Source organism: Nicotiana tomentosiformis, chromosome 8 (genome assembly GCF_000390325.3).
Source record: "Nicotiana tomentosiformis chromosome 8, ASM39032v3, whole genome shotgun sequence".
Taxonomy (NCBI): domain Eukaryota; kingdom Viridiplantae; phylum Streptophyta; class Magnoliopsida; order Solanales; family Solanaceae; genus Nicotiana; species Nicotiana tomentosiformis.
The window spans coordinates 127,519,083-127,533,983 of NC_090819.1; the positions used below are offsets into that span (position 1 = coordinate 127,519,083).

General features: G+C 44.2%; 2 protein-coding genes across 2 annotated transcripts; one reads left to right on the forward strand and one right to left on the reverse strand.

Annotated features, from left to right (window-relative positions):
- Positions 1–281: 281 nt before the first annotated feature.
- LOC138898127 (uncharacterized) lies at positions 282–758 on the forward strand. The gene has a single exon (XM_070184164.1). It carries the CDS (start codon positions 282–284, stop codon positions 756–758), a length of 477 nt encoding a protein of 158 aa, XP_070040265.1.
- Positions 759–13,025: 12,267 nt separating this feature from the next.
- LOC138898128 (uncharacterized) lies at positions 13,026–14,423 on the reverse strand. Its single transcript, XM_070184165.1, has 2 exons — positions 14,087–14,423; positions 13,026–13,210 (listed from the first exon to the last, which is right to left on the reverse strand). Exons 1-2 carry the CDS (start codon positions 14,421–14,423, stop codon positions 13,026–13,028), a joined length of 522 nt encoding a protein of 173 aa, XP_070040266.1.
- Between the last annotated feature and the right edge of the window lie 478 nt (positions 14,424–14,901).

A 14,901-nucleotide genomic window follows, 5' to 3' on the forward strand; every position in this document is an offset into this window, starting at 1 on the left:
CTTATGATCTATGGGAAGTTGTAATGGAAGACAAACTTATACAACCACTTTCTGCAAATCCTACCCTTGCCCAAATCAAAGCTCATTCAGATGATAAAACCAAAAAATATAAAGCCAAAACTATAATTCAAAATTCAATTGCAGATTCAATCTTCTCTAAAATCATTGCATGTGAGACAACAAAAGAAACTTGGGAAACACTCAAACAGGAATATCAAGGAAGTGAACGAGGCAGATAAAATCAGATTTTAAATTTGAAAAGAGATTTTGAATCTCTTAGAATGCAAGATGATGAGACCATCGCTAAGTATTCTAACCGAATTTCTTTAATTGTCAATAAAATCAGGTTACTTGGCGAGGATTTCAAAGATGACATGATAGTTGAAAAAATTCTTGTGACAATTCCCGAGAGATTTGAATCCAAAATTTCCTCTCTGGAAGAGTCTAAAGATCTCTCTACCATCTCTATTGCAGAATTAATAAGTGCTCTTCAAGCACAAGAGCAAAGAAGGGCCTTCAGAGAAGACAAAGTTACTGAGGGTATTTTTTATGCAAAACACCAAAAAGAAAAAGTCGATTATCCTTATTGCAAATATTGCAAAAAGAAAACACACTTAGAAAAATTTTGTTGGTGGAGACCTGATGCATTATGTGGAAATTACAAACAAAAAGGTAATGTTACTAAAGTGTGCAAGTTCAAAGATGCTAATGCACAAGCACTAATAGCAGAAGAAGGAATTGAGGATGACCTTCTTTAGACTGCAGCAACAGAAGCAAGGAGGAGTATTGGATTTTGCATCTGTTACTGCTATTGTTTTCTATAATAATTAGTTGTTTAGTTTTAGAAGTCTGCTAGAAGATTCAGAATTTTAATTATAGTAAGAGTTTAGTAATTTAGTTGTAGGAGGAGTCTACTACTTTATTTATTTGGCTATTTAAAGTCCTATGATTAATAAAATTTTAGAGACAATTTTTCAATCCTATTTTCAACGTTCTTGTTGCTTGCATATTTTTCTAAAATCCATAACAAGCAGACCATGCTTGCCATATGCACTGTTTTGATTATTTTTTTACTGATATGTTAGATATGTATTTGTGCTTTTTTCTTATTGGATTAAATAACAGATAGCAGAAGCCAACATGAATTGTGGTGATATTTTTAGTGGTAATTGAAGTGTTAAGTGCCACATAGCTTATTTGTTCTTCAAAGTTTTTTACTATTGTTTAGTTTTAGGAGGAGTCTGATAGATTATTCAGAATTTTAATTATAGTAAGAGTTTAGTAATTTAGTTGTAGGAGTCTACTACTTTATTTATTTGGCTATGTAAAGTCTTATGATTAATAAAATTTTAGAGATAGTTTTTCAATCATATTTTTAACGTTCTTGTTGCTTGCATATTTTTTTAAAATCCATAACAAGCAGACCATGCTTGCCATGTGCACTGTTTTGATTATTTTTTTACTGATATGTTAGATATGTATTTGTGCTTTTTTCTTATTGGATTAAATAACAGCCAAGAATTCCAACACTAACTGTTTTATGCCTAGTGCCAAAATGCTATTATCTATGTTTTTAATTATATTTGTCTTTTGGTTCAGAAAATGAAAATTCCCGAGCATCAAAAATGGATGGAAAATAGACTTCTTCCCCGTCGAGCGGGGTATACAAATGAATTTATAAGTGGCATGAATAAGTTTATACTGGTCCACTTCCTTACCTCATCCTACTCGTGAAGTCAGTCAATCCCAGCCTCATAACACTACATCTCAGCCTCAATCTAATGAATCCCAACCTATAAATCAAGAAACTGAACCGTTGATTTCTCCACCGGCCAATGACTCCAGCCAACTCGTGTAGTACGGTTGGCAATGGCGATGATGAGCATCGAATATGGATTAAACCTGAAGCGGATGGGTAATTATACTAACTTGTAACAATATTATTATATAGAAGAGTGAAAGATTCGACATTTTCATTCATGACTTGTACAATGTTGTATTATATATATATATATATATATATATATATATATATATATATATATATATATATATATATATATATATTAATGATAACTGTCATGGGCTGCTTTCCATCATCGACCCATGACCTCTTGGACGCGCCCCGTGGCGTCCTGGCAAGCCAGCCAACGCCTAGCGCCACGGTCGGCCCCATGGTCTCCGCAGCGCCAACTGACAAGCGCGCATGTGCCTCTGTCGCCCCACCGATCATCTTAGCCAGCGCCTAGCGGCCGGCGAATGCCAACAGTACCGTGCGCATAGACCATCATGTTACAAACAGCGTTGCGCGCACACAATACCGCGCGCCCAGATCCGATGCCAAGCACCAGCGCCAAGCCGCAGACAGATCCAAATAGTGTTGCGCGCGCTGACAGCAATGCGAGCGCTGACCCTGATGCTCAAGACAAAGTTGCTGCTATCGGACTTCCTTCTACCTTGTAGAAGACTAAGTCCTTTTCATTGTAATTATAAAGTAGTTTTACATCATTTTCTTTCAGTGTGCTTTTACAGCTTTCATAGGTCAACTCATGTAACTTTGGTTTTTTTTTTTAAGCATTATTAAGGGGGACCAAAGCATTCAAACATTCAAGCAAGCAATCATTTCTCTGCACCGGTGTCCCCCCCCGCCCCCCACCCCGACACCGCTTAGCATTTTGTAATAGCTTTCATCATCATCAGTACAATCAGCTTTTATCATCAATTTCTCATTTTTGCTCGCTCAATTGCTCACGACATTGGTTTTTCCGTACGGTACTGACAATCTAGTCTAGCGTACGGAGGGGACCTCAGTTGGTGGACAGCAACCCCACTAGCATCGGTAGCTTAGCCTTACGTCACCCTTCCAAGGAACTTCAGGAAGACGCCGCATAACAGTTGGTATCAGAGCCTAGTCTCGACATCGGACGAGGGAACGTATTGCCATTACCACCATTTCTGACCATGGTAAATTACGGGGATCGCATCACGGTTCTTGAAGAGACTGTTGACGTACTACGACCCATTGTGGATACGGTGCCTGATCTAAAAACCAGCCTAGTGCAAAGGTTGGCCGACCTAGACCTCAGAATGCGGCAGGCCGAAGTTGACATATCAAACATCAGTCGCGACTCAGAGGAAGACCGGCAAATGACAGCAGTCGTGGCAGCCGAAATTCATGGCAAATTCGAGGACCTCCAACAGGAGCATGCCGAAGATTTAGCCCATCGGGAACTAGAGGCAGGCAGACTGTCTGCCATGCAGCAAACCATAGACAACTTGACAGGCCAGCTCAATGTTGTCAATGCTGCCCTTCAAAGCCTTCTCAAAGGAAGCGAAAACCAAATCAGGGGTGCCATGAACATTTCCCTTATGCCACAAAAGCTGAAATTCCCAGAGCCAAAGCTATACAACGGAGCTCGGGACGCTAAAAAAGTGAAAAATTTCATCTTCGACATCGAACAATACTTCGATGCCATAGGACAGTTGGAAGAAGCCAAAAAGGTAGAAATTGTTATCATGTATCTTCAAGGCGATGCAAAACTCTGGTGGCAAGTGAAATACGAAGCCATCAGGGCTGGTGAAGATACTCTCTAGACATGGGCAGAACTGAAGACAGCCATACGCCTGCAGTTCTTCCCCGAAAACGTGGAATACAATGCACGGAGAAAGCTGCGTGAACTCCGCCAGACCAAGTCAGTATGGGATTACGTGCGGGAATTCTCCGCACTCATGCTACACATACGGGATATGTTTAGACAAAGACAAACTATTCGCATTCATAGAAGGTTTGAAACCTCATGCTCGTATGGAGCTGCAAAGACAAAGGGTAGATACCCTGCCCAAGGCCATTCAAGCTGCAGAGTGCCTTGGGGATTATCATATGGAAACTCAGAAGGATAGGCCCCAGCCGCATATCCGAGGGGGATACAACGGGAGCCAGACTAGCAGCGGTGGCCCTAACAAAAACGGAGGAGATCAAGGGGCATCCAAATCTAAGACTCCTTCCTCAAGCAGCAACAGTGTTGCATCAGTCAACAACAATCAGGGGAGAAAGCCCCTTCAGAATTTTGTCATTGCGGCAGGGAACAATGGAATAATCAATGCCCAAATACCCAAATCAATGCTCAACAGACTGTTGAAGATGAGTCAGATCATGACCGCTCAGACGGCGCAGAGCAAGTAGGTTCCTTCAACGCATTTGTTGGCTCCATTCCTGATGTCTTAGCGGGAACAAGTGTCGGTAACCCTAAGAAGAACGCATGCCCAATCGCCAAGAAAGGGAAAGAAAAGGCAGATGAGAGGCCTCCCACCACAAAAGAGAGGACCTTAATGTTCGTTAACATGAAAGTAAACGGCAGACCCATTCGAGCAATGATAGACACGGGTGCTACCCACAACTACTTAGCTTCAACTCATGTGGGACACCTCGGTCTAGCAGTGCAAAAGAGTAGAGGTCGTGTCAAGGCTATCAACTCACCAACCCAGCCAGTGAGTGGAATAGCCAAAGAAGTGCCAATGAAGCTTGGCCCATACAAGGGAAGATTCAACCTACGCATAGCTATAATCGATGACTTCGAACTGATAGTGGGATTGGAATTCCTAAGGTAGACCAACACTATACCGGTACTATATGCCGACATGCTCCTGATGATGGGAGACAATGAGGCCAAACCTTGCATCATACCATGCATACCCATAAAGATGGCCGCTGAAAACATCTCGGCCATGCAAGTAAAGAAGGGAGTCAAATTACAAGAACATATGGTTTCGGCTACCCTCAACATCAAGAATCAACAACCATATCATCGGCACCAAACAACTCATGGAGCCCCTCAGTGTGTGAGACTTTTCAATCATCCAAAAGGACAAGTCGGATCGCTCAGCACAAGCAGGACTCTTGGAGCCGCTACCTGTCCCACAGAGACCTTAGGAAAGCATTTCCCTGAATTTCATCACAGGATTACCCAAGGTCGAAAACCTTGCAACCATCTTGGTGTTAGTAGACCGATTTTCCAAGTATACTACCTTTATAGCAGCCCCACAGAACATATCGGCAGAAGATACAGCTCGACTCTTCTTCTCTCATATTGTCAAATATTAGGGCATGCCCAAACACATCATTAGTGAATATGACTCATGCTTCACTAACAAAATTTGGACCCATCTCTTCAGGTGCCTCGGATCCAAATTGAGTCATAACTCAAACTTCCATCAACAAGCAAATGGTTAGACAGACCGGTTCAATGACATGTTGGAGGAATAGCTCCGCCAATTTGCAACCGGATCACAAACGAATTGGGTGAAGCTTCTGGATGTTGCTTAGCTGTGTTTCAATTCACAAAAGTGCACCCTTACAAACAAAAACACTTTTAAAATTGTTACCAGATAGCAACCTCTACTCCCACAGACTGTGAGTGCACCAAACATGCCAACATCTCCTCGAGCTGCCAAATTCTCAAAAGAATGGGAGCAAACTTTGGAAATAGTGCGGAGCTATCTTGTCAAAGCCCAAGAGAGGGCAACGAGGTATGCTGAACAAAACCTTCGCTTTGTCCAACATCAAGAAGGAGACAAAGTGATGGTAAGAACCCCGAGGCGGAACTTGTTTGCAGAGAGGACCCATGACCCTTGCCTATTGCAAAGATACATCGGACCATTGTCCATTGAAAGATGCATTGGGGAAATCCACATACCAGCTGAACACACCAGCCTGGTGGAACTCCACCCAGTCTTCTATGTCAGCCGCCTCAGAGCATTTCAGAAATACATGGAATATCATTCAGAAAGCCACCTCACAAGACCAAGAGGAATAGACCTCCCAGCCAACAAGAGCATGACCAATCATCATCATGCAGGTAAGGCTCCGAGGACGTCGCCAACTAAGGTAGGGGAGAATGTCATGGGCTGCTTTCCATCATCGACCCATGACCCCTTGGATGTGTCCTGTGGTGTCCTGGAAAGCCTCCCAACGCCTAGCGCTATGGTCAGCCCTGTGGTCTCGGCAGCGCCAAGTGACAAGCGCGTATGTGCCTCTGTCGTCCTACCGATCATCCTAGCCAGCGGCTGGCGAATGCCAATAGTGTCGCGCGCACAGACCATCATGTTACCAACAGTGCTGCGCGCACACACAATGTCGCACGCCCAGATCTGATGTCAAAAGCCAGCGCCTAGCCGCAGGCTGATCTAAATAGTATCGCGCACGCCGACAGCAATGCGCGCGCAGACCCTGATACTCAAGACAAAGTTGCTGCCATCGGACTTGCTTCTACCTTGTAGAAGACTAAGTCATTTTCATTATAATTATAGAGTAGTTTTACATCATTTTCTTTGAGTGTGCTTTTAGAGCTTTCGTAGGTCAACTCATTTAACTTTGGTTTATTTTTTTTAAGCATTATTAAGGGAGACCAAAGCATTCAAACATTCAATCAAGCAATCATTTCTCTGTACTAGTGTCACTCCCTCCCCTCCCCTCATACTACTCTCCTCCCTCCCTCTCCCCTCCCCCTCCCCTCCCTCTCCACCCTCGACACTGCATAGCATTTTGTAATAGCTTTCATCATCATCACTACAATATAGCTTTCATCATCAATTGCTCATTTTCACTCGCTCAATTGCTCACGACATTGATTTTTCCGTACGGCAGTGACAATCTAGTCTAGCGTACGGAGGGGGCCTCAGTTGGCGGACAGCAAACGCACTGATATCGATTGCTTAGCCTTACATCTCACTTCCAAGGAACTTCAGGAAGGCGTCGCATAGCATAACTACTGTATTTTATGTAAGTTTGATCCTCATAAGCCAGTTATTGAAGGTATTGGTACTTGCATTCATAGTAAATTTGAGCTAGCTAAACCTTCTTGGAAAAAGTTCCCACAATCTATTCGCGATATATCGTTTGAGGAATTCAAGGTGATGAAATTTATAATCTGGTTCATATTCAAATATTGTAGGCGTGAGATTGTATGGCTAATGCAATTTTTATTTTATACATGCAGAAGAAATTCAGATGGCTCCCTCACTATAATGAAGCTATACGGGGCAATTTTGAGAAAAGAGCAGCTGCAAAAATGACCCAACTTTTTCAAGATATTAGAAAACACTTGCTTGTGAAACCACATTAGATTGGGGATGATGTATTCAAGGAGATGAAGGAGTATTGAGAGTCTCCTAAATTTAAGTCATAATCTAAACAAAACAAAAAGAATCGCGATTCAAATGACGGTGCCTAAGTTCATACAAGTGGTTATATACCTCATCGAGTGATTTGGAAGAGAATGGTAATATATAGATCTTTTTAAATTAATTTCTTCAAGAAAATAACATCATATTCAGTGTTGATAACATAGTATTTCCTTTATTTCCAGAAGGAAGCTGCTGGAAAAGAACCTTCAATTGCGGAATTTTATTTCCAGACTCATCACACAAAAAAAGAAAAATGTTGGGTAAATGAGAAAGTGTTCCTTCTATTCTTACATTTTGGTATACATACCATAAATCGGGTTGATAAAAGTAAGTAGTGTCACGACACAAATTAACCCTCTGTAAGGTGTCGTGATGGCACCTAGTCTTTACGACTAGGTAAGCCTAATATTACGAAAAATATAAAGAAAACACAATATTTTAAAGATAAACAGCATATGGTGAATAGCCAAGAGTAGTACCACTCGACATATACAAAATAATTTTCCAAGACCCGGAATATCACTAAGTCACAAGCTATTATAATCTATGTAGCTCTATACAAAAGTCTGAAGATAATAAAGAAAATCTCTAGGCGAGGGAGTTGAAGGGGACTCCGAAGATCTGCGGACGCAAGCAGAAATACCTTGAAGTCTCCTAGAATCAGCAGCACGCACTAACCTCGAGGCTGATAGCTCGTACCTGGATCTGCACACGAAAACATGTGCAAGAAAGGGCATGAGTACACCACAATGGTACCCAGTAAGTGCCAAGCCTAACCTCGATCAAGTAGTAATGAGGTCAGGTCAAGGCCCTACCGGAGTGAATATAATAAATTAATCAGTAAAAGATATAAGAAAAATTTACGGTAATACAGTTAAGGAAATTCTTGCAATTTAACAGTTACGGGAGCCCTCAGCTCAAAACAAGGTAAACACAGTAGGAACTCTCCTGGGATACCGTCCCGTAGTTCCAAATGAATATGCAATACAGGGGGGATCTCCCGGAATCGTTTGTAGTCCCAAAGTAAATATGCAGTGCTGGGGGATCTCCCGAAATACGTCCGTAGTCCCAAAGTAAATATGCAGTGTTGGGGGATCTCCCGGAATATGTCTGTAGTCCCAAAATAAATATGCAAGACAGGAGAATCTCCCGGAATACGTCCGTAGTCCCAATTTAAATATGCAACGCGAGATGAAATGGCAAGTATGGCATCGAGTTATACAGTTTATACTTAACACAGATAAGGAAAGTAGGGAGTTAACTAAGAATGGCGCACAAAATGTCAAATAGGCAGTTAAAACACGTAAGCATGCTTCTTTAGTCTAAGTTTAACAATTAAACGTATTAGTACAATTTAATAAGGAAAAACAGTTTATGATTTAGAAAGGAAAAACGGGATTTTTGCAATAATAGCTTGTGTACGTACTCGTCACCTCATATACACGGCGCTCACACATCAATTAATATCAAACATCCTAAGGGAAAGTCCCCAACACAAGATTAGGCAAGCAACTTACCTCGAACCGCTCAAATCAACTCGATATCATGTTCTTGCCATGAGTATCCGACTCCAAATAGCCTGAATATATTCGAATTAATTGCATAATGTAAATATGACTACAAGTAACTAATTTAGCTAATTAATTCGAAGCAAAAGCGTGAAATTAGGAAAAACGCCCAAAACGTCTCTCCGGGCCCACATCTCGGAATCGGGTAAAACTTATAAATTTTGAACACCCATTCACTCACGAGTTCTATCGAATAAAAATCATCTAAATCCGACGTCAAATTCCCATTCAAATCTCAGATTTTCAATTGGGGAACCTTTTCCCCCATTTCCAAACTTCTACCTTCAAATTCCTTAATTAGACAAGGAAAACAATAATAGATTAATGTATTATGATCAAAATAGAGTTAAAATTAGTTACCCAATAGTTCTCCTTCAAAATCCCTCGAGAAATCGTCTCCCACCGAGCTCTAAATCGAATTTTGTGTTATGAAATTTCAAACCCTAGAAATCATCCTTTCTGCCCAGCGTTTTCCGCACCTGCGGACCTAGGACCATACCTACGGTCATGCACCTGCGGACAATCCATCGCAGATGTGAAGTCCACTTACTTGGGCTGGGTCCGTACCTGTGCGCATGAGTCTGCACCTGCGGATGCGCTTCTGCGCTCAATCGTCCGTTCCTACGGAACCTTGGGTCCTTCTCACCTCCGCATCTGCGACTGCCCTTCCGCAGATGTGGCTCCGCTCCTGCGGCTCACTCGTCGCATCTGCGACCACTGAATCCCTGGCCTAAAAGCGCACCTGCGATCCCAGCCTCGCTTCTGCAAGTCCGCACATGCGGACTCCCCACCGCAGGTGCGAAAACACCAGAACCAGCAACTCAAAAATTCCTCTAAGTCCAAGTTCATTTCGTTAAGCATCCGAAACACACCCGAGGCCCCCGGGACCTCAACCAAACATACCAACCAATACTAAAACACCATACGAACTTAGTTGAGCCTTCAAAACACATCGAACAACACCAAAATCATGAATTACGCATGGATTCAAGCCTAAGAATTTAAAAATTTCCAAATTCTACAAACGACGCTGAACAACATCAAATCTAGTCCGAATGACCTCAAATTTTACACACAGGTCACAAATGACACTATGAACCTACAGCCACTTTCTAAATTCCATTCCAAGCTCGATATCAAAATTTCCACTATCTGTCGAAATTGCCGAAAAACTAACTTTCGCCAATTCAATCCTAAATCTACTACAGACCTCCAAAACACATTCCGGACGCGCTCCTAACCCCAAAATTACTCAACGGAGCTAACGGAGTCAACAGAATTCCATTCCGGATCCATCTTCATACAGTTCCAACTACGGTCCAAACTCTAAGGCTTAAACTCACAACTAGGGACTAAGTGTCCCAAAACTCTCCGAATTCCATAACCAATCACTCCAGTAAGTCCCAATAGTGGAAACAAACGTGGGGAAAACAGTTATTATGGGATCGGGGCTCTAACTCTCAAAATGACCGGCCGGGTCGTTACATCCTCCCCCTCTTAAAACAATCGTTCGTCCTCGAACGAGTATAAACACATACCTAAAACTGTGAAAAAATGAGGGTACTGGCTGCGCATATCCTGCTCGGTCTCCCAAGTCGCCTCCTCGACCGGCTGACCCCTCCACTGGACCTTTACTGAAGAAATATTCTTTGACCTGAGCTTTCTGACATGCCTGTCCAAAATGGGTACTCGCTTCTCAACATAAGATAGATCCTTGTCCAACTGGACTGGGCTGAAATCCAATACATGATTCGAATCACCATGATACTTCTGGAGCATAGACACGTGGAATACCAGGTGAACTCCTACTAGGCTGGGAGGAAAGGCAAGCTCATAAGTAACCTCCCCAACTCGCCGCAATATCTCAAAAGGACCAATGAACCTCGGGCTCAGCTTGCCCTTCTTCCCGAATTTCATAACGCCCTTTATAGGTGATAACCGAAGCAAGACCCGCTCACCAACCATAAATGCCAAATCACGAACCTTCCGGTCCGTATAAATCTTCTGCCTGGACTGGGCTAGGCGAAGTCTCTCCTGAATCACCTTCACCTTATCCAAGGCATCCTGGACCAAATTTGTACCCAACAATCGGGCCTCGCTCGGCTCAAACCATCCCACTGAGAACCGGCACCCCTACCATACAAATCCTCATACGGTGCCATCTGAATGCTGGACTAGTAACTGTTGTTGTAAGCAAACTCTGCAAGTGGAAAGTATTGGTCCCATGACCCTCCGAACTCCATCACACAGGCACGGAGTGTATCCTCAAGAATCTGAATCGTGTGCTTGGACTGCCCGTCCGTCTGAGGGTGAAAGGTTGTGCTCAACTCCACCATAGTACCCAACTCCTGTTGTACGGCTCTCCAAAAACGTGATGTGAATTATGTACCTCTGTCTTAAATGATGGATACTGGAATACCATGAAGGTGGACAATCTCTCTGATATAAATCTCAGCCAACCTCTCAGAAGAATAAGTGGTCAACACTGGAATAAAATGAGCTGACTTGGTCAGCCAATCCACGATCACCCAAATAGCATCGAACTTTCTCAAAGTCCGTGGAAGTCCAACTACAAAGTCGATGGTGATCCGCTCCCACTTCTACTCTGGGATCTCTAACCTCTGAAGTAATCCACCCGGCCTCTGGTGCTTATATTTGACCTGCTGACAGTTGAGACACTTAGCTACAAACCCAACTATATCCTTCTTCATCCTCCTCCACTACTAGTGTTGTCTCAAATCATGGTACATCTCCGCGGCACTGGGATGAATGGAGTACCGTGAGCTGTGGGCCTCCTCAAGAATCAACTCCCGAAGCCCATCTACATTGGGCACATAGATCCGCCCCTGCATCCTCATCACACTGTCATCACCGATAGTCACATCTCTAGAATCACCTCGCCGAACCCTGTCCTGAAGAACTAGAAGATGAGGATCATCATACTGGCGCTCCCTGATACGGTCATAAAGAGAAGACCGAGCAACCACACAAGCTAATACCCGGCTAGGCTTTAAAATATCCAATCTCACGAACTTGATGGCTAAGGCCTGAACATCCAAGGCTAAGGGCCTCTCAGCTACCGGAAGATATGCCAAACTCCCCAAACTCTCTGCCCGGTGACTCAAGGCGTCGGCCACTACATTGGCCTTCCCCGGGTGGTACAATATAGTGATATCATAGTCTTTAAGTAGCTCCAACCACCTCCGCTGACGCAAATTAAGGTCCTTCTGCCTGAACAAGTGCTGCAAACTCCGGTGATCAGTGTAGATCTCACAAGGAACACTGTACAAATAATGACGCCAGATCTTCAAGGCGTGAACAATAGCTGCTAACTCGAGATCATGGACCGGATAATTCTTCTCATGAACCTTCAAATGTCTAGACTCGTAGGCAATCACCCTACCGTTCTGCATCAATACCGCTCCAAGGCCAATCCTCGAGGCAACACAATAGACAGTGTAGGACCCCAAACCTGTAGGCAATACTAATACTGGGGTTGTGGTCAAAGCTGTCTTGAGCTTCTGAAAGCTCTTCTCACACTCCTCGGTCCACCTGAATGGAGCACCCTTCTGGGTCAGCCTGGTCATAGGTACTGCATGGATAAAAAATCCCCCACAAAGCGACGGTAATACCCTGCCAAACCAAGGAAACTGCAGATCTCCATAGCTGATGATAGTCTGGGACAACTCTGCACTACCTCCACCTTCTTCGGATCCACCTTGATCCCATCACAAGACACTACATGGCCCAAGAATGCCACTGAATCAAGCCAGAATTCACACTTAGAAAATTTTGCATACAATTTCTTCTCCCTCAAAGTCTGAAGCACGGTCCTCAGGTGTTGCTCATGATCTTCCCGAGACCAGAAATATACCAGGATGTCGTCAATAAACACAATGACGAAGGAATTAAGATAAGGCCGGAACACACTGTGCATCAAATGCATAAAGGCTACTGGGGCATTGGTCAGCCCAAATGACATGACAAGAAACTCATAGTGACCATATCTGGTCCTGAAAGCAGTCTTCGGGATGTCTGGCTTACGAATATTCAACTGATGATAGCCAGAACGCAAGTCAATCTTGGAAAACACCCTTGCACCCTGTAACTGATCAAATAAATCATCGATGTGAGGCAAAGGATACCTGTTCTTTAATGTAACCTTGTTCAACTGCCGATAATCAATACACATACGAATAGAACCATCCTTCTTCTTCACAAATAAGACTGGAGCACTCCAAGGTGATATACTGGGCTTGATGAAACCTTATCAAGCTACTTCTTCAACTGCTCCTTAAACCTCTCCAACTCAGGAGGAGCCATACGGTAGGGAGGAATAAAAATGGGCTGAGTGTCCGGCAACAAATCAATGCCAAAATCACTATCTCTGTCGAGCGGCATGCCCGAAAGATCAGCTGGAAACACATCTGGAAAGTCCCTCACTACTGGAACTGACTCAACTGTAGGGGTATCAATACTGACATCTCTCACATAGGCCAAATACGCACCATACCTCTTCTCAACCATTCGTTGAGTCTTAAGAAATGAAATGACCCTGCGTGGAGTATACTCTAAGGTACCTCTCCACTCTAATCTCGACAAGCCTGGCATAGCCAGCGTCACGGTCTTAGAGTGACAATAAAGGATAGCATAATGGGGCGACAACCAATTCATGCCCAAGATAACATCAAAACCTACCATACTGAGTAATAACAAATCAGCTCTGGTCTTAAAACCACTAAGAGCAATCAAACACAACTGATATACGCGTTCCACAACGAGAGAATCTCCCACGGGAGTAGATACATAAACAGGGGAACTCAAAGAATCCCGAGATATCCCCAAATGTGGAGCAAAATAAGAAAACACATATGAATACATAGAGTCCGGGTCAAATAATACTGATGCATCCCTATGACAGATAGGGATGATACCTGTGATGACTGAATCTGAAGCAACGGACTCTGAACGGGCTGGAAGGGAATAGTACCTGGCCTGGTCTCCCCCTCTAGGGTGACCTCGACCTCCTCGACCTCCACCTCAAGCTGGCTGAGGAGGTGGGGTGGCAGCTGGTGCTGGAAGAATGGCCGGAGGACCAGGTGGAGTACGTGGAGGCTGATAAGTCTGTGAAGGTGTACCCCTCCTGGCTCTGGGGCAATCTCTAACCATGTGACGAGTGTCACCACACTCAAAACAACCTCTCGGATGACGCGGAGGCTGAGACTGACTCGGACCTGTCTTGCTGGACTGGCCGGTAATAGCACCTCGAGTATGAGGCATACTGGATACTGGAGGTGCATAATAGGGCTCCTAAGGTCTAGGAGGAGCTGGAACACCGATGGCTGCTGGAAGAGCTGAATGAACAGGGCGACTCACAAAACCCCTACCATAGCATGTTGCTGGCGCACGAGCTCCTGAATAATGACCAGTCTCTCGAGACCTCTTGGCCTCTCTCTCCTCTCTATCCTGGGCGATCATGCCCTCCACTCTCCTGGCAATGCTCACTGCCTGCTGATAAGTGATGTCCCTCTCCAATTCCCAGGCCATACTGGTCTGAATACTGGGGTGGAGTCCCTCAATGAAGCGACAAATCCTCTCTCTGACTGCAGCAACCAGAGCTGGTGCATGGCGAGCTAACTCACTGAAACGGACTGCATACTCCGAAACAGTCATAGCACCCTGACACAGCTGCTCAAACTCTGCGTGCCAAGCATCCCTAAGGCTCTGAGGAACATACTCACGCAGAACATCTCTGAAAACTGAGTCCAAGTGAGTAAGGCTGCCTCATCTGAACTACTCAGCTCATAGGCACGCCACCACTGATATGCCGCTCCCCTCAGCTGAAAAGCGGTGAAAGAAACCCCAACCATCTCCGCAATGCCCATAGTGCGGAGAATACAATGACACTCCTCAAGAAAACCCAGAGCATCATCTAAAGCTAGTCCGCTGAAAGTAGGTGGGTGGTACTTCTTGTACCTCTCAAGCTTGAGTTGCTCTGCCTCAGAAGCAGCTACCATGGTCTCATGCTGAACCGGAGCCACTGGGGGCATAGGAATATACTATGGGGCCTGATCAACCTGGACCCTCTGCTCAGGAGTGCGGGCTGCGGGAGTCAGTGCCCCGCCCCCGGCCTGAGATGTAGCGGGAGCTA